The sequence below is a fragment of the Acipenser ruthenus genome, chromosome 56, assembly GCF_902713425.1.
Source record: "Acipenser ruthenus chromosome 56, fAciRut3.2 maternal haplotype, whole genome shotgun sequence".
Classification (NCBI taxonomy): Eukaryota; Metazoa; Chordata; class Actinopteri; order Acipenseriformes; family Acipenseridae; genus Acipenser; species Acipenser ruthenus.
The window spans coordinates 5166454-5191017 of NC_081244.1; the positions used below are offsets into that span (position 1 = coordinate 5166454).

General features: G+C 42.9%; 1 protein-coding gene across 1 annotated transcript in view; it reads right to left on the minus strand.

Moving 5' to 3' along the window:
• LOC117404347 (filamin-A) overlaps window positions 1-24564 on the minus strand; it is a 68056-nt gene that overhangs the window by 29197 nt on the left and 14295 nt on the right. The window contains 11 exon segments of the mRNA XM_059017302.1: window positions 445-640; window positions 1069-1206; window positions 1424-1546; window positions 1735-1885; window positions 3226-3426; window positions 3741-3903; window positions 4426-4503; window positions 4724-4842; window positions 5131-5278; window positions 6864-6961; window positions 7568-7816. Coding sequence (XP_058873285.1) covers window positions 445-640; window positions 1069-1206; window positions 1424-1546; window positions 1735-1885; window positions 3226-3426; window positions 3741-3903; window positions 4426-4503; window positions 4724-4842; window positions 5131-5278; window positions 6864-6961; window positions 7568-7816 — 1664 coding nt within the window.

The following is a 24564-nucleotide window of genomic DNA, read 5'->3' on the forward strand; positions in this document are numbered from 1 at the left end:
GGGGGGGGGGGTAACCGAGCGTTCTAAATTGGGGGGGGGTAACCGAGCGTTCTAAATTGGGGGGGGGGGGGGGGGGGGGGGGGGGTAACCAAGCGTTCTAAATTGGGGTGGGGTAACCGAGCGTTCTAAATTGGGGGGGGGGGGGGGGGGGGGGTAACCAAGAGTTCAGTTATCCCCCCCCCCCCCCAAAAAAATGAACATGAAAAGACTATACTACTATTATAGCTTCCAGTAGACACTTGGAATATAATTTTGTAGTTTATTTTGATTACATGTTAAATATCTAGATTGCATTGAATTTTTATTTAATTAAATGAATTGATCAAACCTAGAATTCTAGGGGAAGCAAACTTTTGGCCAGAGGTGTAGGCGAGCACCAGACTCAACTAGACCTGGATACAGAATGCGCTGCATTATCGAACACCCCGGAGTCTTAGCCAGTACCTTGTCTGGGTGGAAGTCTTTGCCAGGCGCGGCTGTGATCTCTGCCATAAAGGGGCTGTGCTGGATGTCCTCGTTGTTGCAGAGCACGTGCACAGCGTACTCTCCAGCCTCCGTGGGCCAGTAACGCACGTCACACGAGCCGTCCCCCTTGTCATCACACTCGATCTTAGCCTGGGACGGCCCTCCACTGAGAAACCTACAAGAGGAGGAGGAGACACCTGGTGAGAGCTGCACATACCACCGCTGTGGCAGATTAGCCATATGGAAAATCAATCCAATAGCACTCTTAGATCTGCCTTCTACACAATTGGGATCAATCTTAAGTACAAACTAGTAGCCAACCTGACCTCAAAACTGTCAAGTCAGACATTAAAAGGATCTCAGTGATTCTGCCTCAACATGACTACCCACTCCACACCCTCACCACTCTGTGTGAAGTAGTGTCTCCTAACCTGTCCTAGATATTTAGCTAGTGTGATTATGTAACTAAAAAGGGATGGAAATAAGACTCCTGTTGCATAGCAGTTTGACCCATTCCCAGGTTATACTGCGAGCTTGATTAACCAGAGTATTAAATAAAGCCGTTCTCCCAGTCAAGGAAAGCGTTTTCAGAGCAGAACTCACCCAGCGTTCCGGACGTCGTCTCCAACGGCCTCCACCACAAGTCAGCCGACTTTCCGACTACGCCACCCTTCCAAACCAGGGCCCCAGGCTCGCACCTTCTGAGACCCTGCCACGGTACCCACCTTCACCTCGAAGGGGCTGGGAGAGAGGGAGGGGGAAGGTGAGACTCTCAGCACTACAACACAGCCCTAACCGCTGACCCAATTTGCTAGCTTCTATTAACTTCACATGAACATGACCATCTCCCTGTAGCTCCCAAGCTCTTCATTGTTCTGATAAATCAAAGTGGACCAACATGTCTCACTGTGTGGGTGTCCTGTATTCTAGTACTGTGCGTGTCCTGTGTCTGTCTCACCTGCGCGGGATCTGCTGACCGCCCCAGGTGATGGTGACAATGTAGTTCCCGGGTGTTGATGGGTAATATTCGTAACCGTAGACACCATCACCAAGGTCCTTCTGCTTCACTGGTTCCTCAATCCTTCTGAGAAGATAGAGGAGATACAGCACTGTCAGAACACACAGGGCTCTCTTAAGCAGGTCATCTATCATGTGAATTTACAAAAACTTAACCTTTTAAAAAGAGGTCCAATCATTTAAAAATCTCTCCTAAGTGTCAACGACGTCATAGTTTGACATAAGCGTGCAACTTACATAAACAAAGTGCACAGAGCGGTACTCACTGGTCCCTTGATGGTGACTTTGAGCTCTCCAGTGCCTGCTCCCTTGGTGTACACTCTGAAGTCTGCGGTCTCTTTAGCACGCACGCCTTTGGGCTGCAGCCCACGGCCCTTAGCTCTGCACAGGGAGGGGTTGCATGCTGTGGGGCAAAGGAAGAGAACGAGAGAGAGAGAGAGAGAGAGAGAGAGAGAGAGAGAGAGAGGAGAGAGATGAGAGAGAGAGAGAGAGAGAGAGAGAGAGAGAGAGAGAGAGAGAGAGAGAGAGAGAGAGAGAGAGAGAGAGAGAGAGAGAGAGAGAGAGAGAGAGAGAGAGAGAGAACACACAAGCGAGAGAGACTGGTGAGACAGTAGAACTAGTCTAATCCACTCCATGCTGTATAAATTAGGACTTCTGACGTTTACCCTGACACTTCTACTCAAAGAATTCAATGGATACCAGCCATTCGTGTATCTCAATCACAACTGAGAAATGTGTCAAATACAATTGATTTGTTTATTTTTCTGAAACTAAACGGGCTTGTAGTTGTTACAATAACACAACTGGGTTTACATGTTCTTCCATGACTTGAAGTTGAGGTTGTGCTGAATTTAAAAATACTAAGAAACTAAAATTCATAAAATGATAAACTTTTCACCTTGTCTTTTGCCAATGTTTTCAAGTCTAAAGTGGCATTGCATTAGCTTTTTGTATTTCTAAAACTACAGCATCCCCTTCCTGCACAGAACATGTGATGGAAGCCAAATGGCTTCCAAAGAATCTTCAGCTGAAAACTTAAAGTACAGGACAACCAAAGGTTATTAAACCACAATTCAAAACGCCACACTACACAGCAACACTCTTTGAAGCAGCATGCACACAGTTAAGATACCCAGAGAAAAGGACCGTCAAAGGAAATTACATCATCCAAACAGGAAGTGACATCGGCACAGGCCACTCCGATTGGTTACGCAGTTGGTCTGGACAAGAGATCGAGGGAGCAGAGAAATTGAGGGAAGAAAAAAAGATAACAGCTTAGAAAAAGTAGAACAGGTGGAAATAAAGTAGCAATAGTAATTCAAGAGGGCAACTAATTCACATTAAACATTTACACAAACGAGAGAAGGCCATTCAGCCAGTCCAGTTCCGAGTAGTGCAATTCAGGTTTTCCAAACGGTATATTTAGTGTTTAGGTTTCCTAACTTATGGAAACAGTATTTGTAGACCTCCAATCTATTGCAGCAAATGATTAAGTGAAAAATGTTGGCCAACACAAAACTAGGTTATCATCATAGTTGACCACCAAGTTGCCCAACCGGCGAGAAGATTGATGTTGGCCAACAAAGCGGTTTCTGCTGTTGATAATCTTTAGTCAGGTGAAGCCTAATTCTCTAGTAATTTAAAATTGTCACAGGAAAGTCAGGGGAAAAAGCAGCGAAATAAGGGATTTGGAGCCTTTTCTAAACAGAATTCTGCAGCACAGTTTGCATGTGTTTACCGTACCTTGTCCAACAGTCACAGTAAATGGGCTCTTGGGAATCTGGGCCCCAGAGAAGGTGATGTAGATGGTGTGAGTGCCCTCTAGTGTTGGCTTGTAGGTACAGCGGTAGCTGCTGTTGCCCTTGTCCTCCACGCGACACTCCACGGTGTCCTTCTTCCCACTGGGGTCAACAATAACCACCTCCACCTCGCCCACTCCAGCACCTACCACAGGGGGCAGTAACGAGCACAATTAGTCCACAACTCAATCAGAAACCCGTTCGTAACATTACAAAACATGAAAATGCTCATTTGCGCTAGATTTAAAAATACTTAATTCAATTGCAAAAGTTGACAATAAGTCTGTCAAAGTCTCAATTCAATTTGAAACATTTTGACTTGATACATTTAATGTCAAAAGATCTCGACTAGAATGCATTCTCAAAGTTGTCATGGACTTCAATTTCCATTCACAAACATAGCAGGACACAACAGAATTTTTGGGCATCCCTACCCAGAGTGGTATTGTGGGACAGTACCTGCGGTGTAGATATCGAAGTAGGTGGTTTTGTTAGCAATGTTGCCGCTGGGCTCCAGGCCTGGTCCCTGTGCTGTCACCTTGCTGGAATCTCCCTGGGACATCCCCACATCCACCTCAAAGGGGCTCTTAGAAATGTGCAGCCCAGCAAACAGCACCGTCACCTGGGGAAGGGAGGCAGGAAAGGTGGGTGTTGGAGCAAAAGACTGAAAGACTTGTTTTAACTATTATTAACACCACATATTTACATGAAAAAGCATGAAACAAATTAGTCATAATATATTCTTGTAAATACATTTTACCAACTAGAAATAAACTCCTGACATTTCAGGATCATTGAGACAATACTGTTACACACGGATTGTGTAACTTTACAAAAATTATGAACAAGCAATTTTTTTTTTTGGGCACCTGCATTTATATTAAGGCTAACACCTTTGGGTTTGAGTATTTTGTGGTTTGAGCCACAGAGTGCTTGAAACTTAGTGTACCGGCATTTCTTACAGCCAGAAAAATAATCAAAAGTGTATGTAGAGATTTTTGAAAAAGTTGAGGCTGCGTGCTTGAACGCGCAGAGCTCCCTGGGAGTTGTAGTTCCCATGTGTGCATGATTCCAATGGGTTTTTGTTACTGTAGGACTACATTACCCAGAATGGAAATTACAGAAACAAATGTAAGTAGGGTACCTTGTGGGATCCAGTCACTTTCGGAATGTAGTAGACAGAATAGGTTCTATTCTTGTCGCTGTTAGCAGTCACTTTAGCCTAGACACAAAAACAAACGTGAAATGCAAATTCCTACAGCAATTAAACACATGCTAGATTAAATGAACACGATACTGCTGCGTGAACTCTTATTTCTGCTGCTGGAGGCTTCCAGTCATTCAGATCCATTGACAATGACTGGGTGAATCGCATGGTTTCTGAATTACTTCGCTAAGCAGATTTCAGAGCTTGAAGGAGGAAGTCAATTTCACTGCATTACCTCCTCTCTGTGGCCAGCAGGGTCCTCCACGTACACCAGCACCTCTCCCATTCCTGCGCTGATGGTTTCCACAGTGAACTGGGCACGCTTCATTACCACGTTACCAGTGGGCTCGATACCTGACAATACCAACCAGCCATTAACAGAAAATACTTCATTGACAAAGCAGCTCAAATTAGCAAACTGGACTTCCCCTTTCCCCCCCTGGAAAAGATGGTCTTTTGAACCCTACTATAATCCAACATATATTGGTTCAATTCTCTTGTTGGTAAAAAGTGAGGTTATTATTGAAATGATCAGGAGCCAGGAGTTTGAGCAGGTGTGAACCCACACTAGCCCTGCTGCTGCACCCAGTCCTGGTTTGGTTAGTTTAAGGTCCGCACTAGCAGGATAATGGGGTGCTTTACCTGGTCCGTAGGCCCTGGCCTTCTTGGGGTTGAGTTTGGGGCGCAGGGGGGCGCCTGGCTTCAGCTTGGCTTTGGGGAACTGGGACAGGTAGGTCATGACTGAGTGTTCGTCCACGTTGGGGTCCACGATTTCTTCAGGAGCGATCACCTAGACACGGACAGGGAGGCAGTTGTTAGGAGATTAGGGTTCAACAGGGCGAGACGTAAACAGCAGGTTTCATTTCTTTATTATGGGCCCTTAGTTTGACGTTCACTCTATGGTTCTTTTATACTATTTTATCAATTGTTCCCACCCCACCGTTTTCAATGATTTGTCTTTTTGCCGTTGATTTTATCACGTTATGTCTTTCCACCTCCTCTCCAGGGTTCTATCCTGGTTAAATAAATCAATTTGATTTTGTGGTTTGCAATTTTCTGTGTTCATATTGAAATAATCAGAGTTAAAATACAAAAAACCACAGACACCTTCTAGTCTTTATGGGGACATATGGAAGAAATGCAGGACGGATAGCCAAAGCACCTTAAAACGAACTCCACTTGGCATGCAAACATCATGAAAAGGCAAGGGTTCATAAGCTCTAGATATTTGTCTACTTGACTGGATCCATTGTGTATTTTTACTGAGTTTATGGAGAGAGTTTCATTGTAGAAATGGTTAATGCTGGTGGCTTGGCGAAGTGAAACCCAATTTAGGTCAAAACAACCCAGCGCGTTCTCCAACCACTATTCAAACCAACACAATGGTAATTACAAAAGAAATCTTTCACACACAAGGGTCTGTAATCTTACAGCAGAGTACAAAAAACTAGGGTGACTGCAAAATGGGAAGCTCTCCTTGTGTAGCAAAATGACAGTTAATTAGAAAAAAAACCCACTGAATGTTCCTGAACAGATAGCAATTGAAGTTAAAAATACATTTAATTCAACAGTTCTTGTGAAAGCCACACTTACATCCTCTTAAAACAACAACAACCCCACCCTCTATCAAAACTGAACCACTCATATCAGCCAGTTTCATAGCGTTTCTTATCTACTGTTTATTGCATGTTCAACCAGTATAAAACCATGCATTTTTTTTTTTTTTAACACGCATCAATGCGTCCAATGCAAATTACACAATGTTTGTCACATTGATGCCAGTAAAATGTCCTTATTGTGATATCAGAGTTGCAAACTCACACTAGCCCTGCTGCTGCACCCAGTCCTGAGTTTCAGAACTACTCAAATGAAGTCTATTAATTGATCAGGATCCAGGGGTTTGAAGCTATGAAACACTCTGCACTAAATTAACCATGCAAAAAGCCCATTGTAATGGGTCTTGTATGGAAATAGTGTCCAATTTTCTGTATAGTCCTAAAACACTGTAAAACTGGTACAGCTATGGTTTTGCATCACCCTACAGAATTAACACATTCTGTTTCATAAAGTTGAATGAAACCTGCTGAATAATGTTACGCTAACATATTGAATTGCATACCGCTTTGTAGTTTTCCCCCCATATACTTCACGAAAAAAAAAGCCACACTGAAATGTGACATTTCAAATATCTAACAAGAAACACTGGCTGCTGGTAGACACTTCAAATTCGTCTCAATTCTAAAATGCCAGGAGATGTAGACCTTTGCAGAAGTCTGCAGTGTTGAGTTAATTCAGGCTGGGCTGAGAGGGATTACAGCAGGGAACATTTATCCACTGCACTCTGAATCCAGCAGCCACTGAAGGTCTGTCTGTACCTGTGGGATCCCCAGCCAATCATCAGCTTGCTGCATGGCCTCACGGGCGTTATCTGTAGGCTTGGTTTGATCCCACGAGTCCCAGTCAGGACACAGACCTGCAGAGAGAGCGAGAGCAAATGGGTTACACACTGTGCACAGCAACAGAAGTAAAATCAACAGTTAATACCCAGTTTGGTTTTATTTCCCCCTCCCCAATTTAGACTGACCAATGATGCTCCCTCCCTTGCACCAACCCCTGCAAACAGCAGGCGTCCTTCAATCCCCAAGCCAAAAATCACCTCTACACCCATGAGCTCTACAGTAGATATGAGCTACTGCCCTCTGGAGGACAAGCCCTGCAGGTGTCTGCATTGTGCTCACCTTGAGCCTGGCCAGTAGGGGAGGACAAAACAGTCCCAGCTGATTGCCTCCCATTTGTTCAAGATAAATCCTGCCCCCCGCCCCCCACCCCCATCAAAATTGGATTTTTATGGAGTATGGATCAAGATGAAACCTCTGGCTTCAAAAACACACTTTGTTTGAAGTTCCATCACCTGGCCGTTTGTTCAAATTACCCCATGGTCAACTCACCATACGGCTTTTACCAAGGGAGGAACTCTGGGACCCCTGCGCACCCACAACTGACTCACCCCGCACACCACACGTTCGTGACTTTAAGGGGAGACACAAAGTAGCAGAACGGTTCAAAACGAGATTCTTACCTGGAGCACAGCTATCCACAAGGGCTCCGAGCGCCCGGCCGGACTGCCAGTCACGACTGAAGTTGGTGATGGGGAGCTCGGGCAGTTTGTTCTGGATCCAGCCCAGCAGCCTCTGCTTGGGAGTCTTCTGCTTCACCTCCTCGTCCTCCTCTTCGTCCCACATGGGCATAGAGATGGAGTAGTGAAGAATCAGGGTCCAGATGAGACCCAGAATCAGCTTCAGGTTCCCATCCACGATGGCCTTGGAGTCTGGAAAGAGAGAGAGTCAGGATTGCAGGATGTTTTCAGAAACAAAAAAAAGGTATTTAATTCAATCATTTCCACTAGAAGTCTGGGTCTTTCATAGAAATACTAAAAAACTAAATTCAATGACAATTGTTTCTACTAGAATTCTTGGTGTCAAATAAGAAATGCAATAAATTTAACACTTCCTGTGGAAATGTTTGTGTTCAATTTAATTCATGGTTTTAGTGAAGACACAAAAGACTTGACATTTAAGGTTTGTCATTTATTAAGTTTGTTTCTATGACACTAACTAGAAGTCTTGTTCACCGTCTGATAAAACTTAAACTTTAAAAAAAAAAAAAAGTTTAACCTTGCAGTTTAAACGTCAAGGCAAAATTGACCTGAAACTCCACCCACATCCATGGAGTTCCAAAGCAGTCCATTAGGAAACAGATTTCACTTGAGACACAAGACTAAATGGGAAAAAGCATAAGAGGTCCAACGTGGCATCTTTACTGTCAACAGGCTGTGGAAAATCAAAAATTATGAACGAGGCCACTCGACCCATCAGTGCTTGTCTGGTTCCTAGTAGCTGATTGGTCTCAGAATGTTGTCAAGTTTTATCTTCAAAAGGATCCCAGTGATTCAGCATCAACCACATGACTAGGTAACCCATTCCATCCCCTCCCCACTCTGTGTGACATGTCTCCTTCCCTCTGTCACAAGACTACCTCCACTTAATTTCCAACTGTCCACTGCTGCAGGTTTCTGTACTGCTCTTCAAAAGTATAGGCTAGGGTTATTATTATTTTATTATTATTTATTTCTTAGCCGACGCCCTTATCCAGGGCGACTTACAATTGTTACAAGACATCACATTATTTTTACATACAATTACCCATTTATACAGTTGGGTTTTTACTGGAGCAATCTAGGTAAAGTACCTTGCTCAAGGGTACAACAGCAGTGTCCCCACCGGGATTTGAACCCACGACCCTCCGGTCAAGAGTCCAGAGCCCTAACCACTACTCCACACTGCTGCCCAAGTTTAGTGAACTTTTATTCCTTGACTCTATAAAACCTTCCCTCCCATGTCATGCACTCTCTCAATGTCATGAGGGGGAACAGTGGGAGTGAGATAGGGCCAACAGATCTTTATGGAAAGAGTTCAAACAGATCTCCTACCAGCCCCGGATAGTGCCCAGAGTAATGATCAGTCACTTTAAAAGCAGAGACTGGGGAACGTCAGTGGATAGCAAACTGACAAAACACACAAATCAGCTAGTGCCAACCGGCCATGGAAAACACAACCACGCAATGGCGTAATGGAAAGCTGAAGATTAAAAAAAATGAAATAATCAACCAAGCTGAAAAGTCTATGGGAGGCTAGGAGTTCTGCATGTAAAGAGTGAAACTGAATTTTCAAATGCATCGTCTTTTAAAAATAAAAAGCCTGCAACAAAATCTGTCCTGTTTTAGACCCTTTATACAATGTGCATTGATCAGTTTCCATCAGTACCCTTCAGTTAGTAGCAACAGCCTGTGAAAATGGACACAAGCCAGAGGTCCATCAGCTAATAGAGGGGATCAAATCTTCCAGGATCGGATACGAGGGGGTCTGCTGTAAAGTTAAAAAGGATACTGGACTTCGAGGGTGGGGCAATGGATTTCAAAACAACTCAGTTACAGCACCAAAATAAAGTTCTGCACTAGTTAAGCTCAAAATACTGGGACACACCCCTATTAAAGAAATGATCGCCTGAGGAATAAGATGCATTTGCCATGTTTCATCACCATGGCTGCAATATCACTTAGGGCTTCTAATTTTCAGTTTTTTATTAAATTGCATTTTTTGGTGCTTATTTTTAGCTATTTGAGTTATGTAAATCTTTTTTTCGGGGCTTTTGTTTTTGATATACTGTAGGAAAATCTGTGTTTTCGGTTACTTTCCAAAATGCTTGAGCGGTTTTTTTTTCCCTGTTAATATGTAGAGTAGTAACTTGACAGTACTTGCACACTTAAGTTGCACCTTCTTTCCTTTGTCATCCACAACGAAATCCCTCTGGTCACGGGCACATTCTTCTGGGGGTTTTGTGTACAGACCACTACGGTCACAAAATCAACTACATGATTTAACAGTTAAGGTCGACCTGTTTCGGCTGTTTTCACCTCAACTACAACAAATCAGTCTTTCTAGCCGTAAAAGTTGAAAATTTGACTCAAGCATACCATGGATTTTGTGTTTCTTGTGTTTAAATACCACAGATTTATGTAGCGCACTCAATTGAAGGCAATTCCAGTTGAAACATGCGTCCCTGAATTTAAGTTAAGAATTTCTAAAAAAAAAAAAAAAAAAACTCCCATTTCTTCACTTTATAAATCAAATCTTGCTGTACAAGGGATCTGTAAACAGCGAGGCCTACTGCAGCTGGCTTCTAAATCAGAAAGAATAAAGGATTAGTTTCCATGGCAACAGGGCGTGCCCCCCTTCTGAGTCACCGAGTTTTTGCAAAGGAGGAGAAACAAGCTCTGTTCTCTCTGGTTTTCATACAGTCAGCAGTTCCTGAAAACACCGACACACAAGCAGGCTTCGTTTTCTGGTGGGGCAGAAAAACGCGATTACATTCCACAAAGGTCAGGACAGTGGAATGAAAACAGGAGGTTGTTATTAACACAGCTCCGGGATATTAGAAAAAAGTTTGCTGCTTTCGGGTTATTTTCGAATGACTTGCTACATTCCAAAAGGCTGCACCTCTTTGCAAAAAAACTGCCAAAATGTATTTTTCAATGCATTAGTATTTCTAAAATGCAGCCCTGTTGAGGAGTTTATTATTATTTATTTCTTAGCAGACGCCCTTATCCAGGGCGACTTACAATTGTTACAAGTTATCACATTATTTTTACATACAATTACACATTTTACAGTTGGGTTTTTTACTGGAGCAATCTAGGTAAAGTACCTTGCTCAAGGGTACAGCAGCAGTGTCCCCACTGGGGATTGAACCCACAACCCTCCGGTCAAGAGTCCAGAGCCCTAACCACTACTCCACACTGCTGCCCTTGAGTTTAATACTTATGGATGAATCTGTGACGTACATAAAATGTAATCTAATTGTTAAAGCTTTTCCTATTATTAGTTCTTGATTACTGCACGAGCGTACATTTTTATATCTGAGCTTTTCCAAAGTAGTTGGGATTTTGACCATTGGCAATCTAGTTTTGAACCTGCTTGCAGTGGGAGGGGAGGGTATCGCCGGAACAGCACAGTGCTTTGTTACCCATTCTCCACACCAAGACATGAATTAACCTGCTTGCAGAGGGAGGGGAGGGCAAGCATTGGAAAAGGGTGGTGTTCAGAACAGGTTTAAAAAAGGCAATAAAAAGCTCAATAGGTTCAGAATATTTGAATATTTACAAATAAGGAGAAGGCTATGCACTCCAGCAATGCTAATCCAGTTCAGAGAAGCAGATTGATGAAAAAAACTCAAGGCAGTTCCTAAAAGGATCTCAAATCATTGAGCAGCAACAATGGGACTAGGCAATCCATTCCATACCCTTACCACTCTGGGTGAAGTAGGTGTCTTCAAACCTCTGTCTTAAAGCCAAGGGAACAAAGACACTTTTTCAGGAACAGTTGCTTAAAACCTGGTCCCAGGAGACCTAGTTTGATGCAACTTTGCTGTATCAAACCCTCCCAGCATGCCATGCTGTGGCCTGAAATTAAATTCCAATGGCTTCATGTTCCCTCGGCTTAAGTCTTCACTTCACACAAACACTGCTGAGACTTTAAGCAACACATTTAAAAGCAGCGAGATCACGCATCAGACCAGGCAATGAAAAAAAGCGTGGGAATTTGTTTAAGACTTGTAATTTAGAACAGCAGATTGGAAGGGGGAATTGCAGTAAAATATAAAAATGCTAAAAAAGCAAGAACTAACAAAGTCACAAAGCTTCAAAAATATCCTGCAGACCATGGGCCAAGAATGTTCTACCCGAACCTTCTGCTCTTATATGGTCAGTTTGTCCCTGGATGTCAGTCTGTGACTTGTGTCGGGCTCAGAGGGAGGTTGCATGGCTCAAAGATGACTCGTTCAGCCCACGGGTAGCAGAGAACTGTTGTCATGGCCATAAAAGGTCAACAAATCCTAGTGCAATGAAATATGTAGGTATTTGGGAGATTCAGGCAATGTAGCTAGAGGATTGGAATCCAACTGAACAGGCTCATTAAAGAGAAAGACAGTGATGCTGTCATACTGTCAGCAACTAGACAGTGCGGGGGAAAGCAGAAGGCAAAGGGAATGCTCAAGCACATAGCCAAAAGTGTAGAGTACAAATCGAAGGAGGTTACTGTTGAGGTTGTAGAATGCACTGGCGAGACCACACTTAATGGCGTTCTGTTCACTACAGAAGCAAAAAAGGACCATTGTGGTCCTGGAGAGAGAGAGAGTCCAGCAAAGGAGAAATCAGACTAATATCAGAGTTTAAAATGAATGAGAGATTTCCATTACACGAGAGTAGATGTTAAAACTTCATGCTGATTTGAACTCGGCTCTCGCCAAGATAAGCACCAACTAAGACGTAGCTTTACAGTAAACTAATGTGATCCATATGCGTCTCCATCCATTTACGTTTCCTTCCATATGATGATGTAGATATCCTTCTGTCTGGTGTTAATGGCTGAAGTGTAATGCTGGCTCCAGGGATCAGCTTATTTTGCCTCCCTGGCGCATCAGCACACACAACGGCTGCGATGCTGGCTCCGGGGATCAACCAAAGTGCGGCCTCCCCAGCGCATCAGCATGACAACCGTCTGGATTGAGCTAAGTAGGGTACATCTCTGGGGTTTTCAAGTGGGCACCTTCCATCCTCAGTGTTTCGTCGACTAGCCCACGACACCTCAAGAGGGCTCGACGGTGATTCTGGCGTCCCAGCATCACCCCCCTCCGTCCCCCACTCAACTCAGCCCAGCTTACTTACCTGTCCCCAGCCAGAATCTTTCCGTCTCAACCACAGCCAGTTGCTGCTCCTCTCTGCTGCTTCAGATAAGTTCTTCACTGTGCGACGCAACTCTTGGCCACTGAATCCGACGTCTCTGAGAAACCGGGTTGTAGAGTGTGCCACAAATCCTCGACAACCCACTTCCACTGGGTAAACCCGAACTCTCCATCCTCGCTGTTCCGCTTCAGTGGCTAGTTGAGCATACCGCAGTTTCTTCCTCTCATACGCCTCATCTACAGCGTCCTCCCATGGCACTGTTAACTCTACCAGGTGAACAAGGCGTGCTGATCCAGACCACAAGACAATATCTGGTCGAAGGTTAGTGGTGGCAATCTCAGGTGGAAAAATAAGCCGTTGACCAACATCTGCCAGCATATTCCAGTCTCTAGCAGCTTCCAGTTGTCCTGGGCGAGGATTGGTTTTAACACCTTTTCTTGGTGGTTGCTCTCCTGGGCGGAGGAATGTTGTCTTTTGTGTGTAATGTTTTGATGGAACAGGTGGCAACTTATTGGTCATGTTACGCTTGTCTTCCAATGCTAAGGCCAAACATCGCAGCACCTGGTCATGGCGCCAAGTAAACCGACCTTGGCTAAGAGCCACCTTACATCCTGTCAAAATGTGCCTTAATGTTGCAGGTGATGAACACAAAGGACATGAGGGATCCTCTCCTACCCAGAGGTTTAGGTTCTGTGGTGATGGGAGAACATCATATGTTGACCTGATGAGGAAACTGATCCTGCTCTGTTCCATTGACCATAGGTCTTGCCAGCCAATCTTGCGTTGTTCCACACTCTCCCATCTCATCCATTCTCCCTGTTTGGCCTGGGAAATGGCCTTTATACACCTCATCCTCTCCTCCTGCTTTTGCACCTCGTTGACTACCAGCTTCCTTCTTTGAGCTGGGGCCGCCTTGTGCCATGTAGGAGGAGTTGAACTGAAACCAAGACCCCCTCTTCCATGCTGAACTTGCCCCATGATATCACCAATTCGAAGGGCAGCCTTTGCATCTTCCACAGCTTTCTTTGCCGCCCACTTTCTTCCAGTTTTCAACACAGGTGCTGCCTCCCTTACGCATTTATCGCGTGACTCTACTAATGTCATTTCCAGTCTGACCTTGGCGCACTTAAACTCCTCGGTTAGAGCAGAGACTGGTAGCTGCAGTATTCCTTTACCATAAAGTCCCACTCTGCTGAGGCAGCGTGGAACTCCCAACCATTTCCTGATGTATGAACTGATTAAAGCTTCCAGCTTCTCTACTGTTGTCAAAGAAACCTCGTACACAGTCAGTGGCCACAGCAACCTCGGCAGTAGACCAAACTGAAAGCACCAGAGTTTTAGTTTACCTGGTAGAGCGCAGCTGTCTATGCTCTTCAACCCTTCCACTGCTTGTTGTCTAACTTCTCCCACACGAACTGTGTCCTTTAGATCCCCGTCGTACCATCTCCCAAGACTCTTCACTGGCTTCTCAGACACTGTTGGTATTGCCTCACCATTAATGAAGAATGTTTTATCTACTACTTTGCCTTTAATTATAGAGATGCTCCTTGATTTAGTGGGCTTGAATTGCATTCGTGCCCATTCAATGTTATTGGTTAATTTGCCCAATAATCGATTAGTGCAGGCTACTGTTGTAGTCATGGTTGTCATGTCATCCATGTATGCTCGAATTGGTGGTAGTCGCATTCCAGAAGCCAAGCGCTCTCCTCCTACTACCCATTTTGATGCCCTAATGATTACTTCCATTGCCATGGTAAAAGCCAGTGGAGAAATGGTGCATCCTGCCATTATTCCAACCTCTAGGCATTGCCATGTAGTGCTGAATTCTGAAGTTGAAAAACTGAATTGCAAATCTCCAAAATAGGCTTTCACTAAATTTGTTATTGTCATCGGTACACTGAAAAAATCAAATGCTGCCCAAAGTAGTTCATGTGGCACTGAACCATATGCATTAGCCAAATCCAGGAATGTCACATGGAGCTCCTTCCTCTCCTTTTTAGCTGATTGAATTTGTTGCCAGATCACATTGATGTGTTCTAAGCAACCTGGGAAACCTGGAATGCCCGCTTTTTGTATTGAAGTGTCAATGAAGCAGTTCTTTAATAGGTAAGCTGACAATCTCTGAGCAATAATGCTGAAGAAAATCTTGCCTTCTACGTTTAATAGGGAAATGGGACGAAACTGACTGATGCTTGTAGAATCTTTTTCTTTAGGTATAAAGACTCCACCTGCTCGGCGCCATGCTCTTGGTACAACCTGTTTTTCCCATGCCACTTTCATCAATTTCCACAGAATTCGTAGAACTCCTGAAGCACTCTTGTACACTCTGTACGGAACTCCATTAGGCCCTGGAGATGATGAAGCCCTTGCTTTTTTCACAGCTTGCTCTATTTCTTTCCACTTAGGTGCACAGTCCTCCATTTGGTATTCTGGTGGATTGATAGGTGGGATGTCTGACGGAATCTGAGGGTAAGATAGACAACTGAAACTATTTAGAACAAAGACTTATGATTGAAGTCTTTAAAATCTTGAGTCGACATAGTTAACCCTAACCGATACTAAACCAGGACCAGAGGAGCCGGTTGGAAATTAAGTGGCGACAGAGTTAAGACAGAGGATAGGAGATAAGTCCCACAGATCAGGATGGAATGGGCTACCTAGTCGTGTTGATGCTGACTCTTTGGGATCCTTTAAGACTTGACAGTTCTGAGATCAAATTGGCTGCTAGGAACCGGAAGAGTGCTGATGAACTGAACGGCCTCCTCTCATTCAGAAATTCTCTTGTAGAGGAAAAGGAAACCATTTGGCAGTTTGCTCCATAAAATAAAGTGGCTAAGAGGAGAAGCATCATACTGTAGCCTTGAGAAATGAAATGCTATGCCTGGCAGCTACAGAGGCAACCACAGAACACTGTGGTCTAGTACCCCTCCCCTTGGACAACTGAAATCATAGCCGACAAAAGAAGAATTAAAAAAATGAAACTGATACATGCAGAAGCCACGTTTCATTGCAAAAAGAGTTTTGAAACAAGTCTCATGCAAGACAGGTTTACCACTTCTCTACCCTTGTGTGTGTCTTGGTTTCTTGGTTGCTTAGTTCTGCAACTTCATATACAATGCCAATGGTGCCAACTGCACAGCAAGCAGATGTACTGCTACCCCCTGCAGTTCCTATACAGCCATTCTGTGGAGAACATTTGTGGTTGATGACACATAAACTACATGCGATAGACAAAATGGATTCCAAGGTACAGTTCTAGCCAAAAGTGTTGCATCACCCTATAGAATGAACTAATTTTGCTTCATAAAGTTGAATGAAACCTGCTGAACAATGTTACGTTAACATATTGAATTACACACCGCTTTGTAGGTTTCCCCATAAAATGAAAAACGGATATTAAATTGTGCCACATCTGGGTGGTTTTCTGCTGGTTATTTAAGCTGGCCTCAACATCTGAATCTGAGCTCTTTACAAAACTGAATTGTTACAATCCAATATAATAACCAGTGTAAGCACCAATCCTCAGGACTACAGGGATCTGCAGGTTAAATATTTGATATAATGCATACCAAAAATAGAGACTGACAATGGGAGTTTCCAATGAGTATTTATTTAAAGAGATGAACAGGAAAATTAGATTCATATTGGAAAGTAACCATATTTTCTATAGCAGTAACTAATTTAGATCAGTGTGCATCAAGGTTAGGCATAGTCTGTCTCCTTGCTGGGCTGTTTATAGATGGACTAGTCCAGTTTATAAAGTCATTTTTAGTGCTTGGGCAAATGTTCACAAACACCCCATGGAATGTATTAGCTGGCAAAAATGACCATGTTTGTACTTCACACCACAGAATTTGTAAACTACTATCAAAAAGATAAAAAGAAACCAATGCATAAATGAGATCTTGAAGAATCAGTCTCTGTACACACTCTTCATTTCTTGAAGGGTGCAACCAGGTTTTACTCTGGAGATTATGGCACAAATTAAATTCAAATTAGAAAGCACATTCAAATATTGGAATATGAAAAAGCCATGTTCATGCCTGAACCAATATCTTCATCAGTGATATTGCTTTCTGAAGATCTTAAACTGGGCACAGAGGGGTTAAGAACAAATTTGACAGTGGTTAGAAAATGTGGTTCTACAAAGCAGTTTCAGCAGTCTGTCTTTCTAACCTCAACGAATACTCTCTCAATTAGACAGCACACGTAGATCTCTATTAAGACAACTCCCAGAGTTACTTGCAGGTTAGTTTGAGATCTGACCAGATCACAACCCAAGCAGTGCTGATCAGAGACCTCCTTTTTCAGCAGTGAAATGTTTGATGCAGAATATTTTCTAATCCCACTGAAGCAGTGGTGTGTTTGGCCTTCTCTTGCTGCAGTTTCCACAAATCACAAGGGCTGCTAAAACAACTTGCAACTACCCTGCGAGTGCCTCCCCTCTACATCCCTCCCTCCCTCCCTCCTTCCCCGCAACATCCCTCCCTCCCCCCATCTCTTAGCTCTCGCTCCCTTTCAGCCTTGTAATTCAAGAATTTCACTGCAAGACTGGGGCAAATGTCACCAACATTAGACAAAGATTGTCTTCAAGTTTGATGATAAATGTGAGGAGACCATTTGACTGGTTCCTAGTAGCGGATTGATCTCAAAACTTTGTCAAGGTCAGGTCTTAAAACAATCCCAGTGATTCTGCTTTACTCCACTCTGTGTGAAGTAGCGTCTCCTTCCCTCTGTCCTAAGTCTATCTCCACTTAATTTCCAACTGTGTCCTCAGGGACTGGTTTCTGTGCTGCGCTTTAAATACTGGCTAGGGTTTGTCAACTCCTCTTAAGATTTTTAAAGGCTTCAAAATCAAGTCTAATTCTTTGTTCAAGACTAAGTGATTAAATAATGTTAACTTTCATCCACTGCAAAAAAGTTTAGTGACTAGAGCTCGGAGAAATCAATTTTCAAAATGTGCAATAGACTATCTATAGACTATCCCTTCCTTGTGTCTCTCCCTCCCAAGCAACTCTGCCTGAGATTTTTTGCCTTATAAGGGTAGCAGAGACCCAAGCTGGCAGAAGCCAAGCCAGCACTGGGGTTTCCAATTACAGGAAGGAGGGAAGAAGGGAGGAGTGTTAGACAGAGAGGAGAGCGGGTGAGAAGGGAGGGGCACAGAGGACAGAAATGTGCAGACCTCCCCACTTCTCCAAAGAACGAGGGAATGTTGTGGTTTCTCTTTCACTGCATACATTTTTACACTCTGCCCATCACTAAACTCCCCACTTTTGAGAGAACAGAGCCGATTAGAAAAACTTCAGGGATTTAGAATTGAATGCATTTTTCTCCAGTAACCATCATGGTCAACATTTGTTGCAAGTGTTCAACTGCTTTCATTGAAGCCAAATTTAATTGACTAACAGTGACTTCAGTGCAAGTAATTTGTTGGCACTGTTGCGAGAAGCTCATTTGAACAGAAGCCTGCTAATTGCAATTTCAGGGATGCGTCGGAATTGACCTCAACCCTGCCCACTACATATGAACACTGTTTGTTGGCTTTCCAATGGTAGTTGCCTTTTCCAGGTTACTGGCTGAACTCCCAATAGTAATGCAAAAAACTTAAATAATGCAACAAAAGTGCCCTTCATTGTGAAGCCCCATTATACCAATAGGTATGGCACAGACTACAATAGTGTTAATAAAAACATTTCAGTAGAGTCTTCTGTACATGCAAAACAAACCAAAAAAGCTGTAAACAGGGAGGGGAATACCACACTGAGCTGCTTAACATACCAGAACATTTCAATGCTGTACAGCAACGTGCATGTACACAGTCTTAGTTTTTATTTCCAATATTATGAAGTCTGCTGCATGACTCAAATGCAAGTGATATTAACCAGAATGACTCAGACGCTTGGCCTAATTGGGCTTCTGTTCTATAAAAAGCAGGATTGACCATTGAAAAAAAAACATTAACATCCCATACACATGATCTTAAAAGCGCTAGTGCAGTCAAAGAAATGGCTCCTAATAAGAGGGCAGGATACTGACTGGGTTAAGGCTTAGTTTTAAAGAAGGTCTCTTTTGAAGTCGTTATCTATCCCCGTGCAGCCTAGCGAATCTGTTTAGAAAAGCAGGACAGCGAGATAGCATTTGATAGAAAGAGGTCTCCTTACTCCCTGAACACACACAGGACGTAGCTGATCTTAGCACATGGTCTCAAAGGAAGACTCATATGTGCTGTTCTGGAAAGCCCAAAGCATAAAAGGAAGACTCCCCCTTAAGCTGCTTATCCTTCAAGTATTCCTGTGTTTAAACCGCTAATGAAATCTGCTTAACGAACTATTTCCAGCCATTTAATTCTCACCAGGTGAGCGCTCGTAACAAAACAGTTGGGTATGAATTTTATAGTGCATATATGATTTAATGCTTCTTTCAAAAGTTAGGACAAAAACTATGTAGTCTTGCTACCTCTTCAGATCAGTGCTGTCCTATGGAAGCCCTTCAGCCTTTTAACAGGATTGTATCCAACCGGTCAACAGTCATTTGTATAAACTGTAATCTCTTGTGAAGATGCATTCCATGGAATTGTAGCTGCACAATTGTAATTACACTTGATCAATTACACACTTTTCCAAGCGTCATCAATTGCAGTTCCAGGTTTTACATTGAGTGAACACACCTTGTATTTTCACTTACACAAATCTTCTAATTTCCTCTCAGCTTTCAGGAAACCCAGCATCGCGTGTCTGTGGTGTAAGTTTCGATTTCACAACTGTCTCGCTTCAAAACCATGGTTGTTTTCTTGTAAAACTTAGACAAAAAAAACAAAAACCCCCTCCACCAAAAGCTTAAAATCTACCACTTTTTTCACCTAATGTTTCGATATTGACCCGAACTCAAATTTCCAATTTCTATACAGGGGTAAACAACTGCCCAAAACCAGTTAAAAACCACTAACCACACCCCAGGCAAAGGGCTTGAACCACTGAGCTACCCAAACTTTCTGCCGTGCCTCAACCCTAACCAATACTTGAACCGCAGCACAGAACCCAGGACACAGTTGGAAGTGGAGACAGACTTGGGAGAGGTAAGGAGACCACAGAGTGGTGAGGGGATGGAATGGGTTACCTAGTCATGTTGATGCTGAAAAAAATAAATAAAAAAAAACCATCATTGGGATCCTTTAAGACCCGACTTCACAAAATTCTGATATCAATCAGCTACTAGGAACCGGATGAGCTTTGATGGGCTGAACGGCTTCTTGCGTTTATTGTATTTCAATTCTAGCACACATTTAAAAAAAAAAAAAAAACAAGGCAGTCATACTCTATCCAACTGAAGGTGGAACATTTTGGTCTTCACCAGCGAATGAAAAACCGCATTGAGTTGTGAGCATTTCCAATGTTTTTAGGACAATAGGCAGCTTGCCCTCTGCACAGCATTGGAGGCTAAGCGAAGCATTTCCGGTCCTAATTACAGTTCCTGTGCTTTAGCCATGCTCCCATAGCTCTAGTTAAAACTCAGGGGAGATGAGAAAGCACCGTCCTGCATTTTTTACAGGACAGGATATCCTGCTTTCATAGGCAAGACACAAGAATCTCAATGTCAGACTAAGCCCATTTAAAACCGGTTACCACTGAACTGTACATTACAAGAGTAAACAATCTAGACTTTGCAGTTTATAAGGTAGTCCAGAAGGCGTTAAACACTAATTTTACTCAATGCCGTATTATTAAAACTACACAGTAGGGTTACTTATTTAAAATCTTGATTCATCAATGCACTAGGAATCATTAAGTGTTGTCGATGCCGAATCACTGGGTCCTTTTAAAACCCGACTAGACAAAGTTCTGAGATCCATCAGCTGCTAGAAACCTGGCCTCCTCCTGTTCGTAAGCGTTCTAGTAATGGACGATGCTCAACTGAGACTTTGATTTCATGATGGCAGGATTTTCCCTAAAGGACTGCGGAACGCTGTGCCCAAGGATCTGCAAAAACAGATTTCTGAACAAAAAAAGTCATTAGGCAAAAGGCAGACGCTTTAAATCCCAGCTGCATACAAAATTGAATTCAATCCCTCAAAGGCAACATGTGCAAATCCATAAAACCATACTAACCACTTATAAACATGTAGCATTCCTCAGTGCCAATTCCCAGCTATAATTTCCTATAAAGTCATAGTGCTAGGAGAAGGAAGAGTTTATACGAGACAAATATGATAAATTTCAATCTGGGGAACTTGTAACCCAGAGTGGGGGGGGGGGGGGGGGGAAATCGGTGACCAACACCCATTCATTAGAATATAGCTGGGTGAACCACTGATAGACTAGTTTTAAAAGCCATTTTAGATACAGAAATGGGGTTTGGAGGAATTGGTTTTTTTAAAAAGATAGCCAGACAAACAGACATGACATCATCTTTTACCAACTTAAATATTTGCATTCATTAAAAACATACCGTTAAGTGGAGGGAACACAAAGACACTGTGGCTTGGAACTTGGTTTCAGGAGACTTGGTTTCAGGTCACTCCACGGCACACCAGGGGAGACTTGGGGTTTGATCCAGCAACCTCAAAACGAGGTCTCCAGGAACCACGTTTCAAGCCACTGTCCCTGAAACTGGCTCCATGTTCCCTCAGCTTGACAGGTAAATGGACACAGCTGGAACATGTTTAATTCATCCAATCCACAACTCTCAATATTGCTGAACTTAGCAAGACAAAAAGGACATTGAAAACTACAAGTTGAAACGTTTGTCACAGCATTTAGGATAGAGGGAAGGAGATATCTTCACAGAGTGATGAGGGTACGGAATGGGTTACCTAAATATGCAGTCAGAATCACTGGGATCCTTCAAGACCTGACTTGGGTCTACTTAAAGTTCTGAGATCAATCAGCTACTGGGAAGTGGACGAGTACAGATGGGCTGAATGGCTTTCTCTCATTCAGGAATTCTTGTGTTATTAAGTATGATAGAACTGGATGCCACTTCAAAACGGATGGGCGTGGAGGACAGGTCTGTTGGTTGTTTCATGTTTACAACAGTACAAGCATAGACCTGGGTCGGTAGGCGGTTTCAGGAATTTCAGCATCTCGGGCGAGCCTGCTGGGTCCTGTCTGAAATAGCACTCTGGGGATGTTTCCAGACAGCTAGAACACAAACACCACAGGGAATGCAAATCACAAATTTACAAAACCAAACTGGCTGCCAGGTTCCTAAATGCAGGGCAACAGGCAGTGTGTCAATAAGACAAGCATCTGCTAGATTAGTGATAAAATATCTAGTGATAAAATATCTAGATTTGCATTCTTTGGGAAATGGGAATTTTGGGAAATCCATGATAAAATGTTACAGTATTTGGAAAGCGAGAGCCACCAATGTTGGCAACACACATTGGGTAAGATTTAATGGAATTCTTGCTAGCTCCACAGTAACATGCCATTTGTAAAGATGAAACCCCAACACGGATATCCAAGATACAATGCAATCTACTAACAGAATTAAACCAAATCACTGAAAACAAGGTCTCTTGCATTCAAAAGCTTGCTGCGCCACCACTGCAAATTGACAACCTCTTATGAACAAGTTCCAACTCAGCCCCCAGCTATTCCACTCAGCCTAATAAGCAAAGCCTGTTGAAACAAAGAGCCAACTACTCCCAAAACAGGCATGTCAAAACCAAACTAAAACAAAGCATTGCTGGCTGTTGATTAAGAAACTTGCAAATAAAATTCAGTGAGAAACGACAAGGCACAGAGAAAAAAAGACTTCCAGTCGACATGTTTGTCAATGAAGTTTATAATGTTTCTTTATACGCTTCTATTGCAGACATTGAGAAAGACTTCTAGTGGAAACATTTGTCATTGACTTCATTGAGCTTCTTTTCGTGTTTCTAAACTCAGTGCTATTGAGGGTTTTATAGTTATGAAAGGTTCACAATTTAAAAACCAAAAGCACTGGATATAGGTTTGGTGCAACTATTACAATATTGTCCATAATTCATCCCAATCGCTTATTTTACTGAAAGATCAAAGCCAGTCAGCTACAGTAAGTCGCAGATGTTTCGTTTCTCTTCCTGTACACAATCTCCTCGTCTCAGAATCGTCCACCAAGAATAGCTAAAAAAAGGGAGAGTCAATTGGAGTTAAAATATTAAATTGACAACTATAAAAATTAATTACCGCCCAACCCTAATATTTTATAGGGATAAACTTGGACCACAAATTTACGAAAGTGATGAGGCCATTCGGACCATCCAAGCTTGTCCGGTTCCTAGTAGCCAATTGATCTCAGAACTTTGTCAAGCCTATAAAAAGGAGCCAATATTTTTTTTTTAAAAACTAAAAAGGTACCAGATCTTAAGAGGGATAGCATTTTCTCTTGCTAGACCTAATGCACAGACTTTGATTTACAGTAGCTTCCATGTAAAAATGTGTCTGTCCTCTTTTTGGTGAACTTTGTCAAGTTCTTTGAAGATTTAAAAAATCTCCAGTCAAGTTCTTTTTTCTAGGTTAAACATTCAGAACAATGTCTTAAAGCACCGACACAGACATTGAAGCGGCGACGTTCAGAGGCGCCTCGATCAGAGAATATCTTCAGTCACTTTTCAAACAAAATCGTCCGAGAAAAAACATTTGTTCTCTCATTCTCCCCAACTACTAATATATCGCCATGTCTCCATGCCTCAAGCCTGCCCTGGACTGGAGGGAGCTAATCTCTATCAAGGGGGTGAGAGAGCAGTTTAAAGAGATGCAAGTACAGAACAAGCTAAACTGTGAAGTAATTTATTAAACAGACACCAGAACATTCTATTTCAGTATAAAATTCAAAACTGTTCTAAGGGACTGCAGCTTCCAAGTTTCCAGTCATGTTCTCTCCTCTCCTCTCCCCCACCCCCCAGCCAGAAATGTTCAAACCCAAGAACTTGCCAGTTTAGCAGCCCCCACCCCGAAGCAGAGGTTTGGAACAACCTGAAAGAAAAAACCATTTCGCTGAGTCATCGCAGGATGACTATTCCTCCATCTCAAACATCTGCTTATTCCTCTTGCATACTGGCACGAACCGAGGAGAATGGAGCAGGGTATCCAGCGAGCCATTAAACGGTCAAACGAAGCAGGTGAGGATGCATGTTTTTCATACAGCCAAACTCCAGTTCTCTACCAATACACTGGTAAAACTTCGCAGGAGTAGCACTGTAAAACACTTGGAGTCCAATATACTTGAGTCCACAGTGTGGTCCTTTGGTTTCCTATACAGACCCATGCACCAGTCAGTCATGGTTAAAATTAGTGAAAAAATATAAAAACTAAGATTTGCTTTACATTATAATAGGGGTGCAATGATTATTACAAGGACTGCGAAACTGCGTGCTTGCTGTATGCAACTGAAACTTGCTGCAGCCTAAATCACACTTCTGAAGGGCTGCAGGAGCGTTTTGGCTGGGTGTGGCTGTTTAACTGAACATGCCAGGGTGCGTCTCTCCAACTCACAACCAAGCCAGTCTACAGCTCAGCATCAAACACACAGACCCCAAGCTGAACCACAAATCAGCCACTTCCTCTTCTGTTAATGCAATCAAAAAGCTAGCACCATGGTTCTGGTATCTAAAGCAGCCACTTATTCTCATCACTGCAGATACCTGAATAAATCTCATTCCATTCAAAATGACTGCATAGGAAAAATAAACTTCACCACTAATGATGTGTCCATTGCTTACAAGACAATGAAACTTGGTTCTAGGATAAATATTCTAACAAATATTATGTATTGGGTGGCAAATTCAATTATAT